The sequence below is a fragment of the Malaclemys terrapin genome, chromosome 3 (assembly GCF_027887155.1).
Source record: "Malaclemys terrapin pileata isolate rMalTer1 chromosome 3, rMalTer1.hap1, whole genome shotgun sequence".
NCBI classification, from domain to species: Eukaryota; Metazoa; Chordata; order Testudines; family Emydidae; genus Malaclemys; species Malaclemys terrapin.
Genome location: NC_071507.1, coordinates 142,851,854 through 142,870,768, shown reverse-complemented (window position 1 = coordinate 142,870,768; position 18,915 = coordinate 142,851,854). Strand labels below are relative to the sequence as shown.

The 18,915-nt window shown below is 40.5% G+C and overlaps 1 protein-coding gene and 1 long non-coding RNA gene across 2 annotated transcripts in view; one reads left to right on the top strand and one right to left on the bottom strand.

Moving 5' to 3' along the window:
• Positions 1–291: 291 nt before the first annotated feature.
• LOC128834082 (uncharacterized) lies at positions 292–2,291 on the bottom strand. Its single transcript, XR_008444383.1, has 3 exons — positions 2,211–2,291; positions 1,296–1,496; positions 292–424 (listed from the first exon to the last, which is right to left on the bottom strand). It is a non-coding gene; the product is annotated as an uncharacterized LOC128834082 (long non-coding RNA).
• The window catches only part of NT5E (5'-nucleotidase ecto), a 38,393-nt gene continuing 21,051 nt past the window's right edge, over positions 1,574–18,915 (top strand). The window contains exons 1-4 of the mRNA XM_054022552.1: positions 1,574–2,324; positions 3,387–3,609; positions 8,488–8,676; positions 16,081–16,278. Coding sequence (XP_053878527.1) covers positions 1,980–2,324; positions 3,387–3,609; positions 8,488–8,676; positions 16,081–16,278 — 955 coding nt within the window. The 5' untranslated portion in view covers positions 1,574–1,979. The remainder of the gene's footprint in view (positions 2,325–3,386; positions 3,610–8,487; positions 8,677–16,080; positions 16,279–18,915) is intronic.

Genomic DNA, 18,915 nt, shown 5'->3' with positions numbered 1-18,915 from the left:
GGCGTTTACATCTTTCAGAGACAATTTTCAGTGTAGAGAGAGGCACAAACAGGTTGATGAAAGGTGACGTATATCAACCTAACTTTGTAGTGAAGACCAGGCCTGAGGAAAAGAGACACCCTAACAGCTGAGAAGTAGATGTTAGATAGCTTTTCATACTGTTCTGGTAGTCACCGATCACTTCACTTTATAGCAGGATTCTTTGATGCCTGTAGAAATCTCCATTATCTAAATTCCGACATGGATGGATTCTTCAGTCAATGTTCAAAAACCACGTACAGGACATAACAGTGCAGAAGAATATGAAACTTCATTTACTTTTCAGTAAACGGGTTGGAGGGGAGAAGGGAACATAGACCGAATTCAGTTCAAATTCCATCTCAGCAACTTCAGATTCCAAGGAGACAAGGGCCTGACATCATCCCTACAAGAAAAAGACAGCAATTGATACAGCCTTACCCAACCCTGTGATAAAGTATCATTTTTCCTACACTTACAAATTTTTGTTTTCAAGAGTGATGTGGAGATAAAACAAGGAAATGACTTGCAAAATCAGATCATGTGAAGAAATGCTTTGACATACAGTAGTTACAGTACTTACACAAAAGCTATCAAATAGTCTTTCTTTGCTCTCTGGTAATTTGGTTGTGTAATAAATATAAAACATGTGGAACTACATCCACCAACTACGAGGAAGCTTTATTATAATTTTCATCCCAGCTGTCACTTGCAACTTAAATCTATTCTCTAAAGTTGCTTATCATTTCAAACCCTCTATTGTTTTCTACCTCACTATATATACTCAAGCCTCAGCTATAAATTTAGCATCCAACCACAGAACAGAAAGGTCTTATTTTTAAATCAGTATGTGAAATCTACTGAAACTACAATAAGATAACTAAAGCTATAATTAAATAGATTATTGTACTGGTGACACTATTTAAGGTTAAAATGGCACTTGAATTTTAAGCAATTATGAAGTGGATAAACTTGCCCTACACTACAAAATTAAGCCAATTTAAAGGGATGTACAGTCAGAGCAGTAATTAAAGCAGTGTTTCATGTTCACACTATGCTCCTTCTGTCAGCAGTGCTCGTCCCCACCTTCCACTGACTTACCTGAAACCTGACTTACCTGTGTTAGACATTGTGGGGCACTGACAGTTGGAGCCCCCTGCCAGCTACCAGCTCCCCCACTACCCCAAGCTGTCAGCCCTGCGGCGCTCACAACTGGAGCCCACCCCAGGCCCTGGGACTGACAGCCCAAGTATTATGGGGTCATTGGTAGAAAATACCTTAAAACAGGTCTTGCGTGTTCTGCCTGCCCATTAAAGATACATTGAGGCTTCTTGTGAGAACGGGACGGTTCCTGGTGGAGTTTTCCTCTCAGGGCATTGCTGAGGAGCAGTCCATCCCCACCCCAGCTGTGGCTGTATTTTCATGAGGGTTTTAGGGAAACCGACGCAGTGAAAACTCTTGCCCATTACACGTTAAACCTGTTGACAAAGTGCGTGTGGATTACAGGTGTTCTAGGAGGAACAGCTAGCCAATGCAGTTCTTGCAAATAGCCCGTGAGCTCCAACTCAAACACTCTGCTGGCCAAACCACCCTGGCGCCTGAATCACGTCCTGTTGACATATCGACTATACATATTGCCTAGCCGGGCTTCCTGCGGCTGCAGGGCAAAGCAAGAACACGCAATTTCTCAGCCGCCCGGACTCGCCCCGTTTCGAGCGAGGCAGGGGAAGGAACAGTGTGTGTAACTTTATCTGGGATAGGGCACTCTTCGGACATCCTTGTATCTCTCCCCACCCCTCACTTCAGCAGCTGCAGGAACACAAGGATTAGATTAACCGCCAACACCCAAGCCCTGTGGGGAGGAGCCGTCAAACCCTCCCACTACCTGCCATGGATTTTCTCGGTGCTACCAGCCCCGTGGGGCCCCGCTTTAAGCTGCAGCAGCTGCGCGCGGGGCAGGCATGGGGAGGTTGCGCGGGACGCTCAGCCCCTGGCTGGGGCTGGCCGCGCTGCTGTGCCTGGCGCACGCCGCCCGGGCCGCCTTCCAGCTCACGCTCCTCCACACCAACGACGTCCACGCGCGGGTGGAACAGACCAGCCGCGACTCCGGCAAGTGTCAGAGCCGCCCCCAGGATTGCTATGGCGGGGTGGCGCGGAGATACACCCAGATCCAGGAGATCCGAGCCACCCACCCCAACGTGCTGCTCCTGGACGCCGGCGACCAGTACCAGGGCACCGTGTGGTTCAGCTACTTCAAGGGGCGGGAAGTGGTGCGCTTCATGAACCTCCTGGGCTACGACGCTATGGTAAGGCGCAGGCGCCTCTCGCCTTGCGGGGGGTCAGGCAAGGGCGGCGGCGGCTCTAGTGCAACTTGGGGCTACGGGAGGAGAGGTGTGTGTGTGTGCATAGGTGGTGCATGATCGGGGCGCTGCCGGGCTGGGGTGCGGCTGGAGAGGCAGCATGAGGGGGCTGGTGCAAGGGAAGGGCGCAGGGTGGTGGTGTAGCTGTAGGGAAATGGGTTCCATGCGTTTTGAAATTGACCCGCTAAGGCTTGCGCCGTCGCAGGGCTTCGCCAGATGCGCAGGTTGGGCAGTGGCTGGTGCGCAGTAAGAACCGCAGGGGCCCCTGGGAGACAGGGGCAGAGCTCCCAGCTGAGCCCTGGGGTTGGCCTGGTGAAGGATGTTGTGAACCTGCGGTAAAAGGCGAGGTAATATTTGCTTTGAGCTGAAAGCCTGGTCACTGAATGTTGGCCAGACAAGGTAGGGGAGGTAATGCTACTACAGTAGAACCTCAGAGTTAGGAACACTTGGGGAATGGAGGTTGTTGGTATCTCTGAAACGTTCCTAACTCTGAACAAAACGCTATGGTGTTTCTTTCAAAAGTTTACGAGTGACCCTTGACTTAAGATAGCTTTGAAACTTTACTATGCAGAAGAAAAATGCTGCTTTTAAGCATCTTAATTTAAATGAAACAAGCACAGCAGCAGTTTCCTGACCTTGTTAAATCTTTTTTTAAACTTTCCCTTTATTTTTTTTAGTAGTTTACATTTTACATGACAGTGTACTGTATTTGCATTTTAATTTTGTATTTGGTCTGGTCTACACTCGGAGGGATCGATCTAAATTACACAACTTCAGCTACGTGAATAACATAGCTGAAGTTGACGTAGTTAGATCTACTCACTGCAGTGTCTTCACTGCGGTGAGCTGACGCTCCCCGTTCGACTCCGCCTGCCCTCTCACTCCGTTGGAGTACCAGAGTCGACGGGAGAGCGTCTATGCTAGAAATGCCCCGTATGTAATTTCTGAGAGAGCACTTATAGTGATTATTTGGGGGTGTCTAATAATTTTCCTTTTTGTTTTTCATAGGCTTTGGGGAACCATGAGTTTGACAATGGTCTGGATGGATTATTGGATCCGCTACTTAAAAATGTTAATTTTTCAATTCTGAGTGCAAATATTCAGGCAAGCAGATCAGTAGCATCCAGGATTGCTGGATATTTTCAGCCTTATAAAATACTACATGTTGGTTCAGAAAAAATCGGAATTGTTGGCTATACCACTAAGGAAACATCTTTCCTTTCAAATCCAGGTATGCTTTTCTTTAGTATAGCAGGAACAAACCATATACATATAAACAATGTAAATGGAGTAGCATGTGGTCCAAATAGTGACATCCCTTAGGGGAGGATCTATTAATGGAGATTCTCTATGTCAGTGGTTCTCAAATTGGGAGTCAGGACCCCTCAGGGGGCTCGCAAGGTTATTAAATGGGGGGTCAAAAGCTGTCAGCCTCCACCCCAAACCCTGCTTTGCCTCCAACATTTATAATGATGTTAAATGTATAAAAAGGTGTTTTTAATTTATATGGGGGGTCACACTCAAAGGCTTGCTATGTGAAAGGGGTCACCAGTACAAAAGTTTGAGAACCACTGTTTTATGTCCTATTAAGGAGGAGAGGATGGAAGATGATAAAATACAGGTAGGATCTGATGAGAAACAGTCAAATGAAAAAAGTCTAATTCAATTACATCATGTAATGGGAGACAGCTAAAAAGTGACAAGTTTTTAAAGTGCTTATATACCAATGCTAGAATTCTAAATAATAAAATGGGTGAACTAGAGTGCCTCATATTAAATGAGGATATTGATATAGGCATCACAGAAACTTGGTGGAATGAGGATGCTCAATAATACCAGGGTACAAAATATATTGGAAGGACAGAACAGGTCGTGCTGGTGGGGGAGTGATACTAGATGTGAAAGAAAGCATAGAATCAAATGAAGTAAAAATCTTAAATGAATCGAAGTGTACCATAGAATCTCCTATGGATAGTAATTCCATGCTTGAATAATAAGAATATAGCTTTAGAGATATATTACCGACCACCTGACCAGGATGGTGATAGTGACTGTAAAATGCTCAGGGAGATTAGAGAGGCTATTAAAATAAAATAAAAAAAAAATCAATAAGAATGGGGGATTTCAAGTATTCCCATATCGACTGGGTACATGTCACCTAGGACAGGATGCAGAGATAAAGTTTCTTGACACCTTAAATGACTGCTTCTTGGAGCAACTAGTCCTAGAACCCACAAGAGGAGAGGCAATTGTTGATTTAGTGGAGCACAGGATCAGGTCTAAGAGGTGAATATAGCTGTACTGCTTGGTAATAGTGACCATAATATAATTAACTCTAACATACCAGTGGTGGGGAAAACACCACAGCGGGTCAACACTGTAGCATTTAGTTTCAGAAAGGGGAACTACACAAAAATGAGGAGGTTAGTTTAAACAGAAATTGAAAGACAAAGCACCAAATGTAAAATCCCTGCAAGCTGCATGGAAACTTTTTAAAGACACCATAGTAGAGGTTCAACTTAAATGTATACCCCAAATTAAAAAAAACATAGTAAGAGAACCAAAAAAAGATCCACAGTGGCTAAACAACAAAGTAAAAGAAGCAGTGAGAGGCAAAAAGGCATCCTTTAAAAAGTGGACGTTAAATTCTACTGAGGAAAATAAAAAGGAGCGTAAACTCTGGCAAATGAAGTGTAAAAAAAAAATTAGGAAGGCCAAAAAAGAATTTGAAGTACAGCTAGCCCAAGACTCAAAAAGTAATAGCATAAAATTTTTTAAGTCCATCAGAAGCAGGAAGCCTGCTAAACAACCAGTGGATCCACTGGATGATCGAGATGCTAACGGAGCACTCAAGGCCATTGTGGAGAAACTAAATGAATTCTTTGCATCGGTCTTCACGGTTGAGGAGGTGAGGGAGATTTCCAAACCTGAGCCATTCTTTTTAGATGACAAATCTGAGGAACTGTCCCAGATTGGAAGCGTCATTAGAGGAGGTTTTGGAACAAATTGATAAATTAACCAGTAATAAGTCACCAGGAACAGATGGTATTCACTCAAGAGTTTTGAAGGAACTCAAATGTGACATTGCAGGACTACTAACTGTAGTCTGTAACCTATCATTTAAATCCCCTTCTGTACCAAATAACTGGAGGATAGCTAATGTGATGCCAATTTTTAAAAAGGGCTCCAGAGGTGACCCCGGCAATTAGAGTCCAGTAAGCCTGACTTCAGTACCGGGCAAGCTGGATGAAACTATGGAAAGAACAAAATTGTCAGACACATAGATGAACATAATTTGTTGGGGAGTAGTCAACATGGTTTTTGTAAAGGGAAATCATGCCTCACCAGTCTACTAGAAATCTTTGAGAGGGTCAACAAGCATGTGGACAAGGGGGATCCAGTGGATGTAGTGTATTTCGATTTTCAGAAAGCCTTTGACAGGGTCCCTTACCAAAGGCTGTTAAGGGATAAGAGGGAAGGTTCTCTCATGGACTAGTAACTGGTTAAAAGGGTAGGAATAAATGGTCAGTTTTCAAAATGGAGAGAGGTAAATAATGGTGTCCCCCATAGGTCTGTACTGGGCCCAGTCCTATTTAACATATTCATAAATGATCTGGAAAAAGGGGTAAACTGTGAGGTGGCAAAATTTGCAGATGATACAAAACTACTCAAGATAGTTAAGTCACTGTGAAGAACTATAAAAGGATCTCTCAAAACTAAGTAATTGGGCAACAAAATGGCTAATGAAATTCAATGTTGATAAATGCAAAGGAATGCACATTTGAAAACGTAATCCCAACTACACATATAAAATGATGGGGTCTAAATTAGCTGTTCCCACTCAAGAAAGAGAACTTGGCGTCATTGTGGATAGTTCTCTGAAAACATCCACTCAATGTGCAGAGGCAGTCAAAAAATTGAACAGAATGTTGGGAATCATTAAGAAAGGGATCATAATAAGACGGAAAATATCATATTGCCTCTATATAAATCCATGGTATGCCCACATCTTAAATACTGCATGCAGATGTGGTTGTCCCATCTCAAAAAAGGTATATTGGACTTGGAAAAGATTCAGAAAAGGGCAAAAAAAAAAAAATATTAGTGGTGTGGAACGGCTGCCGTAGTAGGAGAGATTAATAAGACTGACTTTTCAACTTGGAAAAGAGATGACTAAGGGGGGATATGATAGAGGTCTATAAAATTATGACTGGTGTGGAGAAAGTAAATAAGGAAGTGTTATTTACTCCTTCTCATAACACAAGAACTAGGGGCCACCAAATGGAACTAATAGGCAGCAGGTTTAAAACAAACAAAAGGAAGTATTTCTTCAAACAACACACAGTCAGCTGGTGGAACTCCTTGCCAGAGGATGTTGTGAAGGCCAAGACTATAACAGGGTTCTAAAAAGAACTAGATAAATTCATGGAGGATAGGTCCATCAATGGATATTAGCCACGATGGGCAGGGATGGTGTCCCTAGCCTCTGTTTGCCAGAAGCTGGGAATGGGTGACGGGATGGATCACTTGATGATTACCTGTTCTGTTCATTCCCTCTGGGGCACCTGGCATTGGCCACTGTCGGAAGACAGGATGCTGGGCTAGATGGACCTTTGGTCTGACACAGTATGGCCGTTCTTATGTTCTTAAACAGTCAAATGCTAAAATTTTAACTATATATAGTTTCCTAGCATGAATACAGATGAAGGGTTTTAGTTGCCTATAGAACTTTTATATTATTCAGCTCCCTGGCCATCTGACTGTTTTTAACTGCTGGATGTTCGAGCTATATGAAAAGATGTGTTCCATACACAGATCCATTTAGAACATGCGAAGCACTGCACTAAGGGGGTGTTACGTTTACAATAGTGTTTAAAAAAAAAAAAAAAGCAGGCTTATATATTTTTCTCCTTATTGGCCACATAAGAGAGCCTGAAGACATGAATACATCTTGTATAATTAAGGAAAATGTGTTTTTACAGAGTTTATTACAATCTGAAAATTTTGAGTTCTGAGGAATGTAATTCGGCCCTCAGATACATGCCCAAATCCCACTGAAGTCAGTGGGAGTTGCATATGTGTATCTGAGGGCAGAATTTGTCCCCCTGTGTTTTTTGGCATCTCAAGTATATACCAGAAATTAGACTACAGAAGGAATCACAATTATTTTCTATCAGTGACTGATAGCAGAAGTGATGAAGCATAGACTCATCCTCTTCAGACAAATAAGTTGTTCTAGTGATCAAGATTTATTTAATTAGTGTAAAGGAATTAGACAAAAATAAACTACTTCTGATTTTAAGAACAGATAATTGTATTTTAGAATAATAAAAACACCATTTCACATTATAGTTTCTCATCTTGCCCTTTTAATCAGATACAGGACATCACTGTAGGTGCAAAAGAGCCACTTCCATGTCTAATAAAAGGACCTGGCATTCCTCTCTGGTTTATCCTAGACACACAATGGAATTAAAGTGCATTGAACATAGCATTTAAAAAAAAAAAATCATCTTCAATACAAGGAAGATATTACTACTTTTCTGACCATTACTTACTGAAATAAAATCATAACTGTAAAAATGAAGGTGTAAATTAGCCCAGAATAGGGAAGGTATGATAATATTTAAACAAAGTATTCAAATGTACAACTGACATAAAAGTCCAATGCAAATGGTTAAACACATCCACAGAGGAGACCTCTCTGTGGTCAACAGAAACTTTTGATCTGCCTTCTGACATACGAGGCTGGGTTATTTGAGTCCATCCTTTTCCTCTAAGGAATAACAAGGAAAAATATATTCTTCCTTTTGCCTAAGCAAAATGAGAAGCTTATATGTGCAGAGGGTATGAAGAGAGAGATGAATATACATGCATAAGATGTGTGACAAATAATACAGCACTAGAATCCCGTGTTTGATGGCAGAAATGGCCATTTAAATATTGAGAGAGGCCAGAGCTCCCCACAGTTTGTGGGACTCTGGCCATAGTCCATCGGCTGTTTCAATAATCTGATTTTGTGAAAACACAAGTATTTTTAGACACCTCATAAATATTAATATCTCCTTTCTCTCTCTCTCTCTCTCTCTCTTTTTTTTTTTTTTTTAAGGCAAGGAGATATATTTTGAAGATGAAATTGAAGCATTGCAGCCACATGTGGATAAACTTATCACACTGGGAGTTAACAAAATTATTGCACTAGGACACTCTGGTTTCACTGTGGATCAAAAGATTGCTCAAAAAGTGAGAGGAGTGGATGTTGTAATTGGAGGACATACGAACACGTTTCTTTATACAGGTATTGCATCTCCCAGTAAAATGTTGCTTTTAACCAAAACTGATCATTAATTGAAAGAGAATTCTCATTGAACTAAGATGACTTTGTAAAAATGTAATTTACTGGTAACTAAGTACTGTGGCCAGTTCCTCAACTGGTGAATATCGGCAATTTCAGTGGAGCTACCTTGATTGAGAGCAACTGAGGATCTGGCACCCTGTATAATTAAAACCAATCAACTTTATGTAGCACATATCACATTGAGACTAACCCACATGAGATGTAGTTCTTTTGCAATCCTTACTGTAAGCAAGACATGTGAGACTGAGACTATGACATGAGTCCATTCCCAGTTTTTACACCCTCTGTGAATAAGAAGTGTCCTAACTCTTTGAACATATTCAGGATGACCTGTGCAACAGACCCATTCCAATGCAAATGGTAATGCTGCTAAATTATTGCGCAGCTTGTTTAATAGTAGTCCCACATGAGATTCTCATTAGAGAGACTACATTTCCCTAGTTATGTGAAATTACTATAAAGTGGGTGTATAACTGGTAGAAAGATTGTACTCAGAGTAGTTATCAATGGTTCACTGTGTGGACATATCTAGTGGAGTCCTGCAGTGGTCAGTTTGGGGTCTGGTACTTTTAACATTTTCAGTAATAACTTGGATAGTGGACTGGAAAGTATGCTTATAAAATTTGAGATGACAATGAGCTGGGAGGAGTTGCAAGCATTTTGGAGGTTAGGATTAGAATTCAAAACGACCTTGACAAATTGGAGAATTGGTCTGAAATCAACAAGATTAAATTCAGTGAAGACAAATGCAAAGTACTAGATAATACTTAGTCCTGCAGATAATACTTGGGCTGCAGCTGTGTGCTAATTGGACCGTGGGTTTGAGAATGTCTGGTCTAGGTATACTTGATCCTACCTCACGGGAGGGCGGGGGCAGCACTAGATGACTTCTCAAGGTCCCTTCTAGCCCTACATTTCTGAGATTCTAACGTTTTACAAGTTTACTGAATAAGGGAGTAAATAAATAAAATATTTTAATTTACTTTGTCTATGATACACGCATTAAAGGAATCGGTGAAATAAATTAATCAATATAAAACAAGGTATATTCCTTGATTACTTTTCCAAATATCCTGTAGGTGAGTGTTACCCTGTAGAACCTATTTCTGTATATATAGGTTTTTAAAACATGGTAAAACATATGTACTTTGTAATATTTGGTGGCCTAGTGATGGTATTATTTAGTCCATGAGGGCAAACATTTCTTTTTAAAAAAGAATCCCACTGATATTTTCATATTGAATTTTAAGAGTAAGAAAATAAAATCTTAAACATTTCAGAAAAACACACTTAGAAGTGGTTTGAGACATGGATCTGTGTAGGGACTGATCCTGAATATATACCCAAAGTGACAGAAAAGTAGAAATTTTTTATGTTGTTGCCTACCCAGCTACTGCCAAACATCGTGCTAGCATGAATGTTTCACACTGTGATAGAAAATTAAAAGTGCACAGACTGTCTTCCTATGCCTAAAAGAAATTCCATCTTGAACGTTGTCCCAGATTGTAGCTCTTCTTTACAAAGTTCCAAATAGTCTATAGAAATTATACATGCGTGCAAACTGTGTGTGAGAAAATGCCCGGTGCTGCGGTATGCCGCAAAGGCTTAACAGTGTGAGTTTGGGATGGGTCTAGTTAGTGAATGGTGACTCCACAAATGAGTTATGCAAGATCATCCCAAATGAGTACCAGAACCCGCATCTCTCATGGTCACATTCTGTATATGCTTTAGGGATATTTTTTTTTAAATGCTGCTAGGATTTTTTCCCCTTTCATTTGTCTGCTTGCTAAGATAGGAGACTAAGTTACCATAAGGTCAAATGTAGAGAGCCTCAGAAGCAATTTAAAAAAAAAAAAAAATCCACCTAAAATTTATTTTAAATAACCTTTTTAGATGACAATGTTAGTTTTAAAATCATAACATTATAGGACCTTTCAGGGCTAGAAACAAGTGCATAGTTCCATTGGAAATGGAGAAATCGCCCTTTGCAATAATCTAAACTTCCTTTTCTAGTCTTGCAGGTCTATGTGATATCAGACTTTTAAAAGAATTATATTTTTATACATCGAAAAGTATGTAGTAGATTACAGATAACTATGGATCCCTGTCAAACAAATAGTGCAAAACTGTAGGTAATATACGTATCCCTGCATTTTGAAGGATGTTGTATGTAAAAACTCTGAGCACCTATTCTGGAGAAAGGATCCTCATCAGCAGGTTACATGGGTTAGGAGCAAGCCAGATGGCAGAGATAAGGATCATAGATGTTTGGCTATACACTGCAGTACTACTTGGTGTGTCTGAAAAGACTTGGGCAGTGTAGATCAGCTGTCAGTACCACTCAGCGAACCTGTGTCACTTCAGAGTACTGGATGAAGCTTCATTGTTGTCTGAGCACAATGCTAGGAGCCAGAACTTCCTGAGTTCTTATCCCATCTCTGAAACCTCTGTCTGTGTGTAACTTTGGGCAAGTCAGACTCTGTTGCCCACTCTGAGTACTTCTACTTCACTCCCTAAACTGGACACATTTTTTTTTTTTCTAATTTCAAACAAAAAAGAAATGTCAATGAAAAATCCTAGAGGAAAAAATTGACAAAATATTTGAAGTTCTTTTCTAATCTTCCAGCCAACTATAGAGCGGGTCAGAATGTTTTGAATTTTGATTATTTCAAAAATACAGGAAAAACACAAGTGAGGGGGAGCTAGTGATTTACCCCCTCCCAAACACCCTCACATTGGAGGAGGGCCTAATTCTATAGGGTGCTAATTGTCTTTTCTTCCTATTTGAAGACAACAGGATGTGAGGATGTACAGGAGGCACTCAGGAGTTCTTAGTATAAGGCATGGGTATTTTGAGGATTAATTAATGTCTGCAAAGCACTTTGGCAGTGGAGGTATGTTACATATACAATTACTTCCTTTTATTATTAACACAATGTCATAGCAAGTCTATGAACTCCTCTTTGAGTCCCTCCACTGGCTACTGTTTTTCAGCTCGAAGTCAAGCTTCTTGACCTCATCTGTTAAAACCCCTCACCACTCTGCCCCTTCTTACTCACCTGATCTTATCTCTTGTATAATCTCCCCCTCTGGCTAACCCCAAAGCCCCTGAATTGATCTGTAAGACCACTATACTCTTTCTTCATATCCCTCTAGCTTGTCCACTTCTGTCTTGCAATATTGGCTAGGTTGTGGGAGAGTCTAAAATAGTTGCTGTTACTCTTTTAATAATTCATAGGTGGGGGAAAAAATTCCCAATAATTCAAAACCATCAGGTTTTGCGTATAGCTAATGTAACTGCGTGATCTTACTGCTGGTCCCCTTCCACTCCCCTGCTTCCCTTTTAGTGTTCCTTACCTTTGTTGAATCTTCTTTTGGGTTAATTGTAAGCTGAATAGTTTCAATCACCAGACATTAAGGAATAGCCGTCAACTATGAGATATTTCCCATCATGAGAAGACACAGTCAATTTGTACTAATTCAAAACAGAACAGCGAATAGCACCTATCCAAAACCAAACAAGTTCTAACAGATGTGTGTGCCAGTATGAAGCTACTCCATCCCACTAGAACAGACTCCCTCCAGGAGCATTACATGCAGTAATGTATTCTTAGTGCAAAGGGGGGAAAGCTAGCATGTTGTTGGTTCCCTGAGCCACACATGTGGAACAAATTTCACCCGGAGCCTCACTTACGTTCAAACAGCAGCTTAACATGACATGTGGTATCTTTCTCTCTCCTTCTTGCTAGGATGTAACATGATTACTTTGCTTCCAAAACACCCATCCAAGGGGATATGGGCCATTGTAATGTTATTGCCTCTCCTTCTGTTTCCCAAAACAGCATTTGAAAATGTCTGGAACATTAAGCTGATTCAGATATAGGTGTATTTATATTAAGGTGATTTTTTACAAGGTGAGATTTGTGCAATAAGGAGATATATTAATTATATAAGGTTAATATCCAAGCTTAGTCACAAATACAGCACCTAAGAGGGTGACAATTTCCACAGAAATAAGTGAAGAAAGATGGATTTTATCAGTGAAGTCACAAGCAGCTTTCTTTGCTAAATGTCTTGCATTTCACAGATAAAAATGTAAAATGTTCCTTTTTCTCCTCCCTTTCTTCTTCTTCTTGCCCCTTCCTCCCCCAATATTTCTTTAGATCTTGCCACTTAGCAAGAATGATGGCTTTTGTAGCTACTTTTTCCAGCTGTCTGTTTCATTTCTCTACAACTCTTTACCCTACTTTATTTCTTTACAGTTCTTTAAAAATAAAGTTCAGCAGCAGAGCAGAATCTGTCTACGTTTTGAATGAAGGGGTAAATGTATTTGTGCTCATGCTGATAGTGAACATGCTCAGTAGTTTTTGTTGGATTTCCATAGGAAAGATAGTAGGAGTTGGGGACTTGAAGGAAGCACTGGGACCTTTGACTTTAGTTAGGATTAGGTTCAGATTCCTTAGCTTACAGTGGTCCACATATCAGAACATGTCCTCCCCTCTCCTCTTGATTTCATTGAGAGTTAAATGCATGTAGGAAGTGCAAGACCAGGCCTTAATAGAGACCTACTCTACTCTGACCTCACTAGGTGAACACTTAGTGAGTCGGGCTATTATTAGTCCTCTGACCAGCTCTCTCTGGAATCAGGCCTGTGTATTGCTGTGTTTCTCTAATTTTATTAACTAGACTTTCCTCTGAACATTGTGTCTGCTCTCTTAGGCCTGGTCTACACTGGGCGGAGCAAGCTAAGTCGGTCTAAGTTACGCAACTTCAGCTACAAAAATAACATAGCTGAAGTTGACGTACTTAGCACTACTTACCGCGGTGTCTTCACTGCGGTAGGTCGACTGCTGACGCTCCCTCGTTGACTCTGCCTATGCCTCTCGCTCCAGTGGAGTACCGGAGTCGACGGGAGAGTGCTTGGCTGTCGATTTATCGCGTCTTCACTAGACACGATAAATTGACACACACACACCCCCCCCCCGCTGGATCGATCGCTGCGGAGGTAAGTGTAGACATACCTTTATTTACTAAAACTTTTTCTAAGGGCAAGTCCACACTACAAAATTAAGTCGACCTAAGTTACATTGACTTACAGCCACCAGTAATTAAACTGTTTTTGCACGTCCACTCTGTGCTTCTTGTGTCTGGTGTGGGTCCTCACTAAGAGCACTTGTACTGACTTAACTGGCAGTGTGGGGCATTGTGGGAAAGCTTCTCAGAGGCAGAAACAGTCAACATAAGCAACGTAATATCTACACTGACACTTCGTCGCCCTAACTACATTGACTTAAGCATTACGCCACTCGTGGAGGTGGAATTAAGTTGGTGTAGTGGGAGAGTTTCATTAATGAGAGCAAAAAGAACAGGAGTACTTGTGGCACCAATAAATAAATAAATTTTTGTTAGTCTCTAAGGTGCCACAAGTACTCCTGTTCTTTTTGTGAATACAGACTAACACGGCTGCTACTCTGAAACCTGTCATTAATGAGAGCTGCATTTTAGCATAGACACGGAGTACAGTCAATGTAAGCTACCTTACGTTGACATAACTCTGTAGTGTAGACCAGGGCTAAGGAAGTGGTTGTCCTTTGGCTTGCATTTTTTCAACAAGAATGTTGAACTTCTGTCAGCAACCTATAAAGTTTCCACAAAATTGTCACATAGAGCATGACTTGACATCGCTCTTCCTTCTTGCCCCCTTTCTCTCTCTCTCCCTGTTCCTTCGGATTCTGATTTCCTGTCCCAGTCTTCTAGGGACTCTGTTGGCAATTTCCCCTCATCTCAGTGTTACTCTCTCTCTTTATCTATCTATTGAAAATAAGCACAAGCCACATTTATTATGAATAAAAATAGTATATGAATAAAAGTGACAGTGGCTAGTTTTTAAAGCAATCAAAATTAGCTGCAAGTCACGTGCCCAGCCATCACTGTGTAACTTGGGACCTACTTAACTGTGTGTGTAGAAAGATAGTAACACACTGTCCCTTTCCTTCTCTTCCATCCCTGCTTGTTTCACCACACTGCTGTTCCATTTCACACTCTCTTTCCCTGCAGTTTATCTTCTCCATCAGCCTCTGCCTCCTTTTATTATTCTAGTTGTTTAGGAAGAATCACACCCTACAGTTCTGAATTAAGACATAGGAACCCTTGTAAGCACAACATGAATAACTTTAAACACAAAAACTACTTTCACCATCTACTTCATTGGTTTTGTTCACACGTGAAGGCAAGAAATTCCCCTGACTTGGATATGAAATAAATGCTTGTGCGCTTCCAGGATAGCTAGGTGGGTTCTAATTCGGAAAGATCTAACTTTTTCTGTAAACGTGGAAGAAGTGGATATCCTAAAATGACCTCTGAGAACTGTCTACACCGAATGCACGCAGATGCATTCATCTGTTCAGACAAAAAAAAAAAGTACTTTGGCAGAGTCAAAGATTCTACTTTGATTTTTGGAAATACATACTCTGGCAGACTAGCTACAAACAAGCAGCTGAGTCTTCTAGCAGCATTACAATTACATCTGGGACCTGTTCCAGGAGCTCCGTTTGCCTTGCCAACATTCACAAAAGTATTTATAGTTGGCAGGAGAGAGCTGACTCGGGGACCCAAAATACAATTGCAGTTCTTCCCGTGTATTCACAAATTACGTGGCAACTGGAATCTGGGACTAGAATGCTTTTCGTAGTGGGGTGATTTTTGGTAGAACCTTCAGACAAAAGTTTAATTTAAAAGGAGTTTAAAAAAATAAGAAGGTGTTACTGTTTCTTACATTATCCTCTGTAAACCTATTTTTAATTAAACAGAATCTAAGCCTTCAACTGAGAAGTGTGCATGGAGCTTTGATAAGCCTCTTCTCCTTTTTGGATGAATATCTTATGGTACGAAAGTACGAAGTCCATCTCATCAAGGAATAATGTGATAACGTAGTAATTTGTTACATAGTCACCTCCTTAGATTTATGCTTTTTGGGCTTCGTGGTTCCAGAAAAATGTCACCTGAGAAGCCAAGTTATCAATAAAGCAGAAGGCAAAAATCCAACAATTTATATATGATGGAAAAATCATTTTTTTTTTGTTTTTGTTTTAATTCTCAGTTAATTGCTATGAGTTAGAGATCTTGCAGCAAAGTAAGCGGTTAAAATCAACTCAACTTTTTCACTTCTACAAGGAGAAAATACACCCTTGCACTCAAGTCCTGAAGAACCTTATTTTATTTCCAAATTATTATTTAATAGATATTAAATATTCCATATATTCTTTTAAGGAAGAAAAGCCTATTTGAAAGTCCTTACTGATAATTTTCTGAAGATAAAATACTTGTGTGGTTATTTTGTTTCAGGCCCCCCACCTTCCAATGAAATGCCAGCTGGCAACTATCCATTCCTGGTGACGTCAGATGATGGGAGGCAGGTGCCAGTGGTACAAGCCTATGCTTTTGGGAAATATCTTGGTTATTTAAATGTAACATTTGATGATCAAGGAAATGTAATTAGAACATCTGGAAACCCTATTTTGCTAAATAGCAGTATTACTGAAGGTATGTGAAACAGAGATTTGAGTTTCTATAGATCAACCAGCTAAACTTTTAGCTTTATTGCTTTTTTTAAAAGTAAAGTACAATGCTACAGGAGAATTTAGCATTCCTCTTAATTTGGTCGTCTTTGGCATCAAGTTGTGGCTACATTATAAGGCTATAATCTGCTTTCTTCACTGACTCCTTTCAGCAATCAAACAAGTTTCCAGTTTATCACATTTCAGGTGTTTGGGTTTTTTTGGGTCTATGTAAAATCACTAATTGCTTCTTCACGACATTCAGGCAATATATTTCCATGACATTTAGCATTTTTAGGCTACTCTATAGACATTTCATTTTAATATTGCTTAAATGGGCATGAAGAGTAAACTAACATCTTATCCAATAAGGATGATTCCTTCAGAACAGAGTTTGGAGCAGGATGGGGAACTCTGGACTCTTGGTATCTCTGCACTTGGTTTGTGGACAAAGAAAGGGCTTTGATCTGAGGTTGTCAAGCCAGCACTTTTCTTACGCATTTCAGTTCACTCTAATTGTAAAAACAACCAAGCAGTTTTATGTGGGTTGCTCATGACCTTTTAAATACATTCAGGCAAAGCACATCAATGTGCAAATGTAATATACAAAAAACATATGTTTTTCATCAAACATTATAAAACTGTGAAGGAGGAAAATCCTTCCATGGTTTGTTTTGTAAATACATATCTCATATACTTCCAACCCAGCCACCCTGTTTGTTTCATTTAGTGGTTGCTTCCTGTCTGATGTACAGATTAAGAGTTCTCTGGATGTGTATTCTTTGTTGCTTGTCTGTTCGTTGCCTCCCACCGTGGGGCCCTGATCGTGGGTTGGAGCTCTTAGGCACTACCAGCATATAAATAGTCAATTTTGAAGTGACCTATTCTTCTAGGTGTTTCAGCTTTGCCAGTCACATGGTTTTCACAAGTTTAATTAGCTTAATTAAACCAGGTCTTGAACATTATAGTAATTCTCCAATGTCTGTGAATGTTATAATTCAGACTACTAGATATATACATGGTGAAGTACAGTATTCTTAATGCTTATATGTTGCTTGCAAATTAACCTTGTAACGTGCCAAATGATATACACAATACAAAATCATCAGAGAAATTGTATGATGGCTGTATCCAAGTTATGTTTGGTTTCCGAAAATAAACCATCAATTTGCTACTAATAGGATATCTATGCATATAAAATTAATTCCTAGTTGAGTAATCCTATATGGTTATTTGGGTTATTGGTAAGATTGTTCAGTTTTGAAATATGCAAATAGTGTTTTAAACAAATTTGTAAGGTAGTGATGCTATAAATAGGAGTAACTGAGATAAGTAAGAGAAAATTTAGTTTGAATGTTTTTAAAAAAAAGGCTCTGCTGGACCAAAGGACATGGTAGAAGTCCCATTGATTGGCAGTTTAAAAGAAGCCTGGGCAAAAGTAATTGCAAATGTACTGCAGGGAATAATCCTGCAGTGGCTGGGGATCAATTCACTCACCTAACTGTATTTTCCCCCTATTTCTGGGTTTTATGATTATAATGAATATTGTAATCTTGTAACAAGTAGGATCCTCCGTAATTTCGCTCATAATTGGATTTCATGTAAAGTAAATTTTGATATTATTCAATGAGGTCTCATGCAAGGAAAGGTTAATATATTCTAGAATCACTAAGGAGCAAATTTTCCATAAAATTTGTATGAACGTAGGGATCTAATTAATGGAAGACTACTTCTTCGAGATGTGTTGCTTATGTCTATTCCAGGCTAGGTGTGTGCATGCCATGTGCACAGTTGCCAGAGATTTTTCCCTGAGTGGTAGCCGTTGGGCCAGCTCGAGTGCTCTCTGGAGTCGCATGCACATGCACCAGTATAAGGGGCCCCCCTGGCCCCATGCCCTCTCAGTTCCTTCTTGCCATCCATGACGCTTGCCTGGATGATCCTCCTTGGTCTTGCAAGGCTTCTTTCCCAGTGGTTTGGACTTTTCTGTCGTATATTGCATAGTTATTATACTTAGTGTATATAGTTCTTAATGTTAGTTTATGTAATAGCGTTAATAGTTGTCCCTGTCATTGAGGGACTTCCACCACAGGGGCTGGACATGTCCCAGTCCCCAGGCTTCAAGCTGTGTGCCTCCTGTGGCAAGCCAATGCCAGTGAGTGACCCACACTCTAGCTGTCTAAAGTGCCTCAGGGAATCTCATGTTAAAGAGAAGTGTCAGATCTACAGGGGTTTCAAACCGTGCACACACAAGAATGGGATATTCGTCTAAAGGCCTTATCCATGGAGGCAGCCCTCAGACCAATCTTGCAGCCGAGCCGCTCCAAATTGGCGCCAAGCACTTCAGCATGCAAGCCAATTGACAATTGTCTGATCGAGAGTCACTCACAGGCTCCGGTCCAACACAGCATCAGTACAGTATACGCCACCTTCCAGGCCCTGGGTCTGTTGATAACAAGTGGAAGTCAACTCTGGTCCTGGTTCAGAGAATAGAATTAATCATGGCAGTGCTCGATTTGACACAGGCCAAGGCCTACCTATCCGAGCCAGATTCTGAGCTATATCAGACCTGATCTCCGTCACGACCCACGCAGTAACAATTGCTCGTGTCTGCCTCAAACTATTG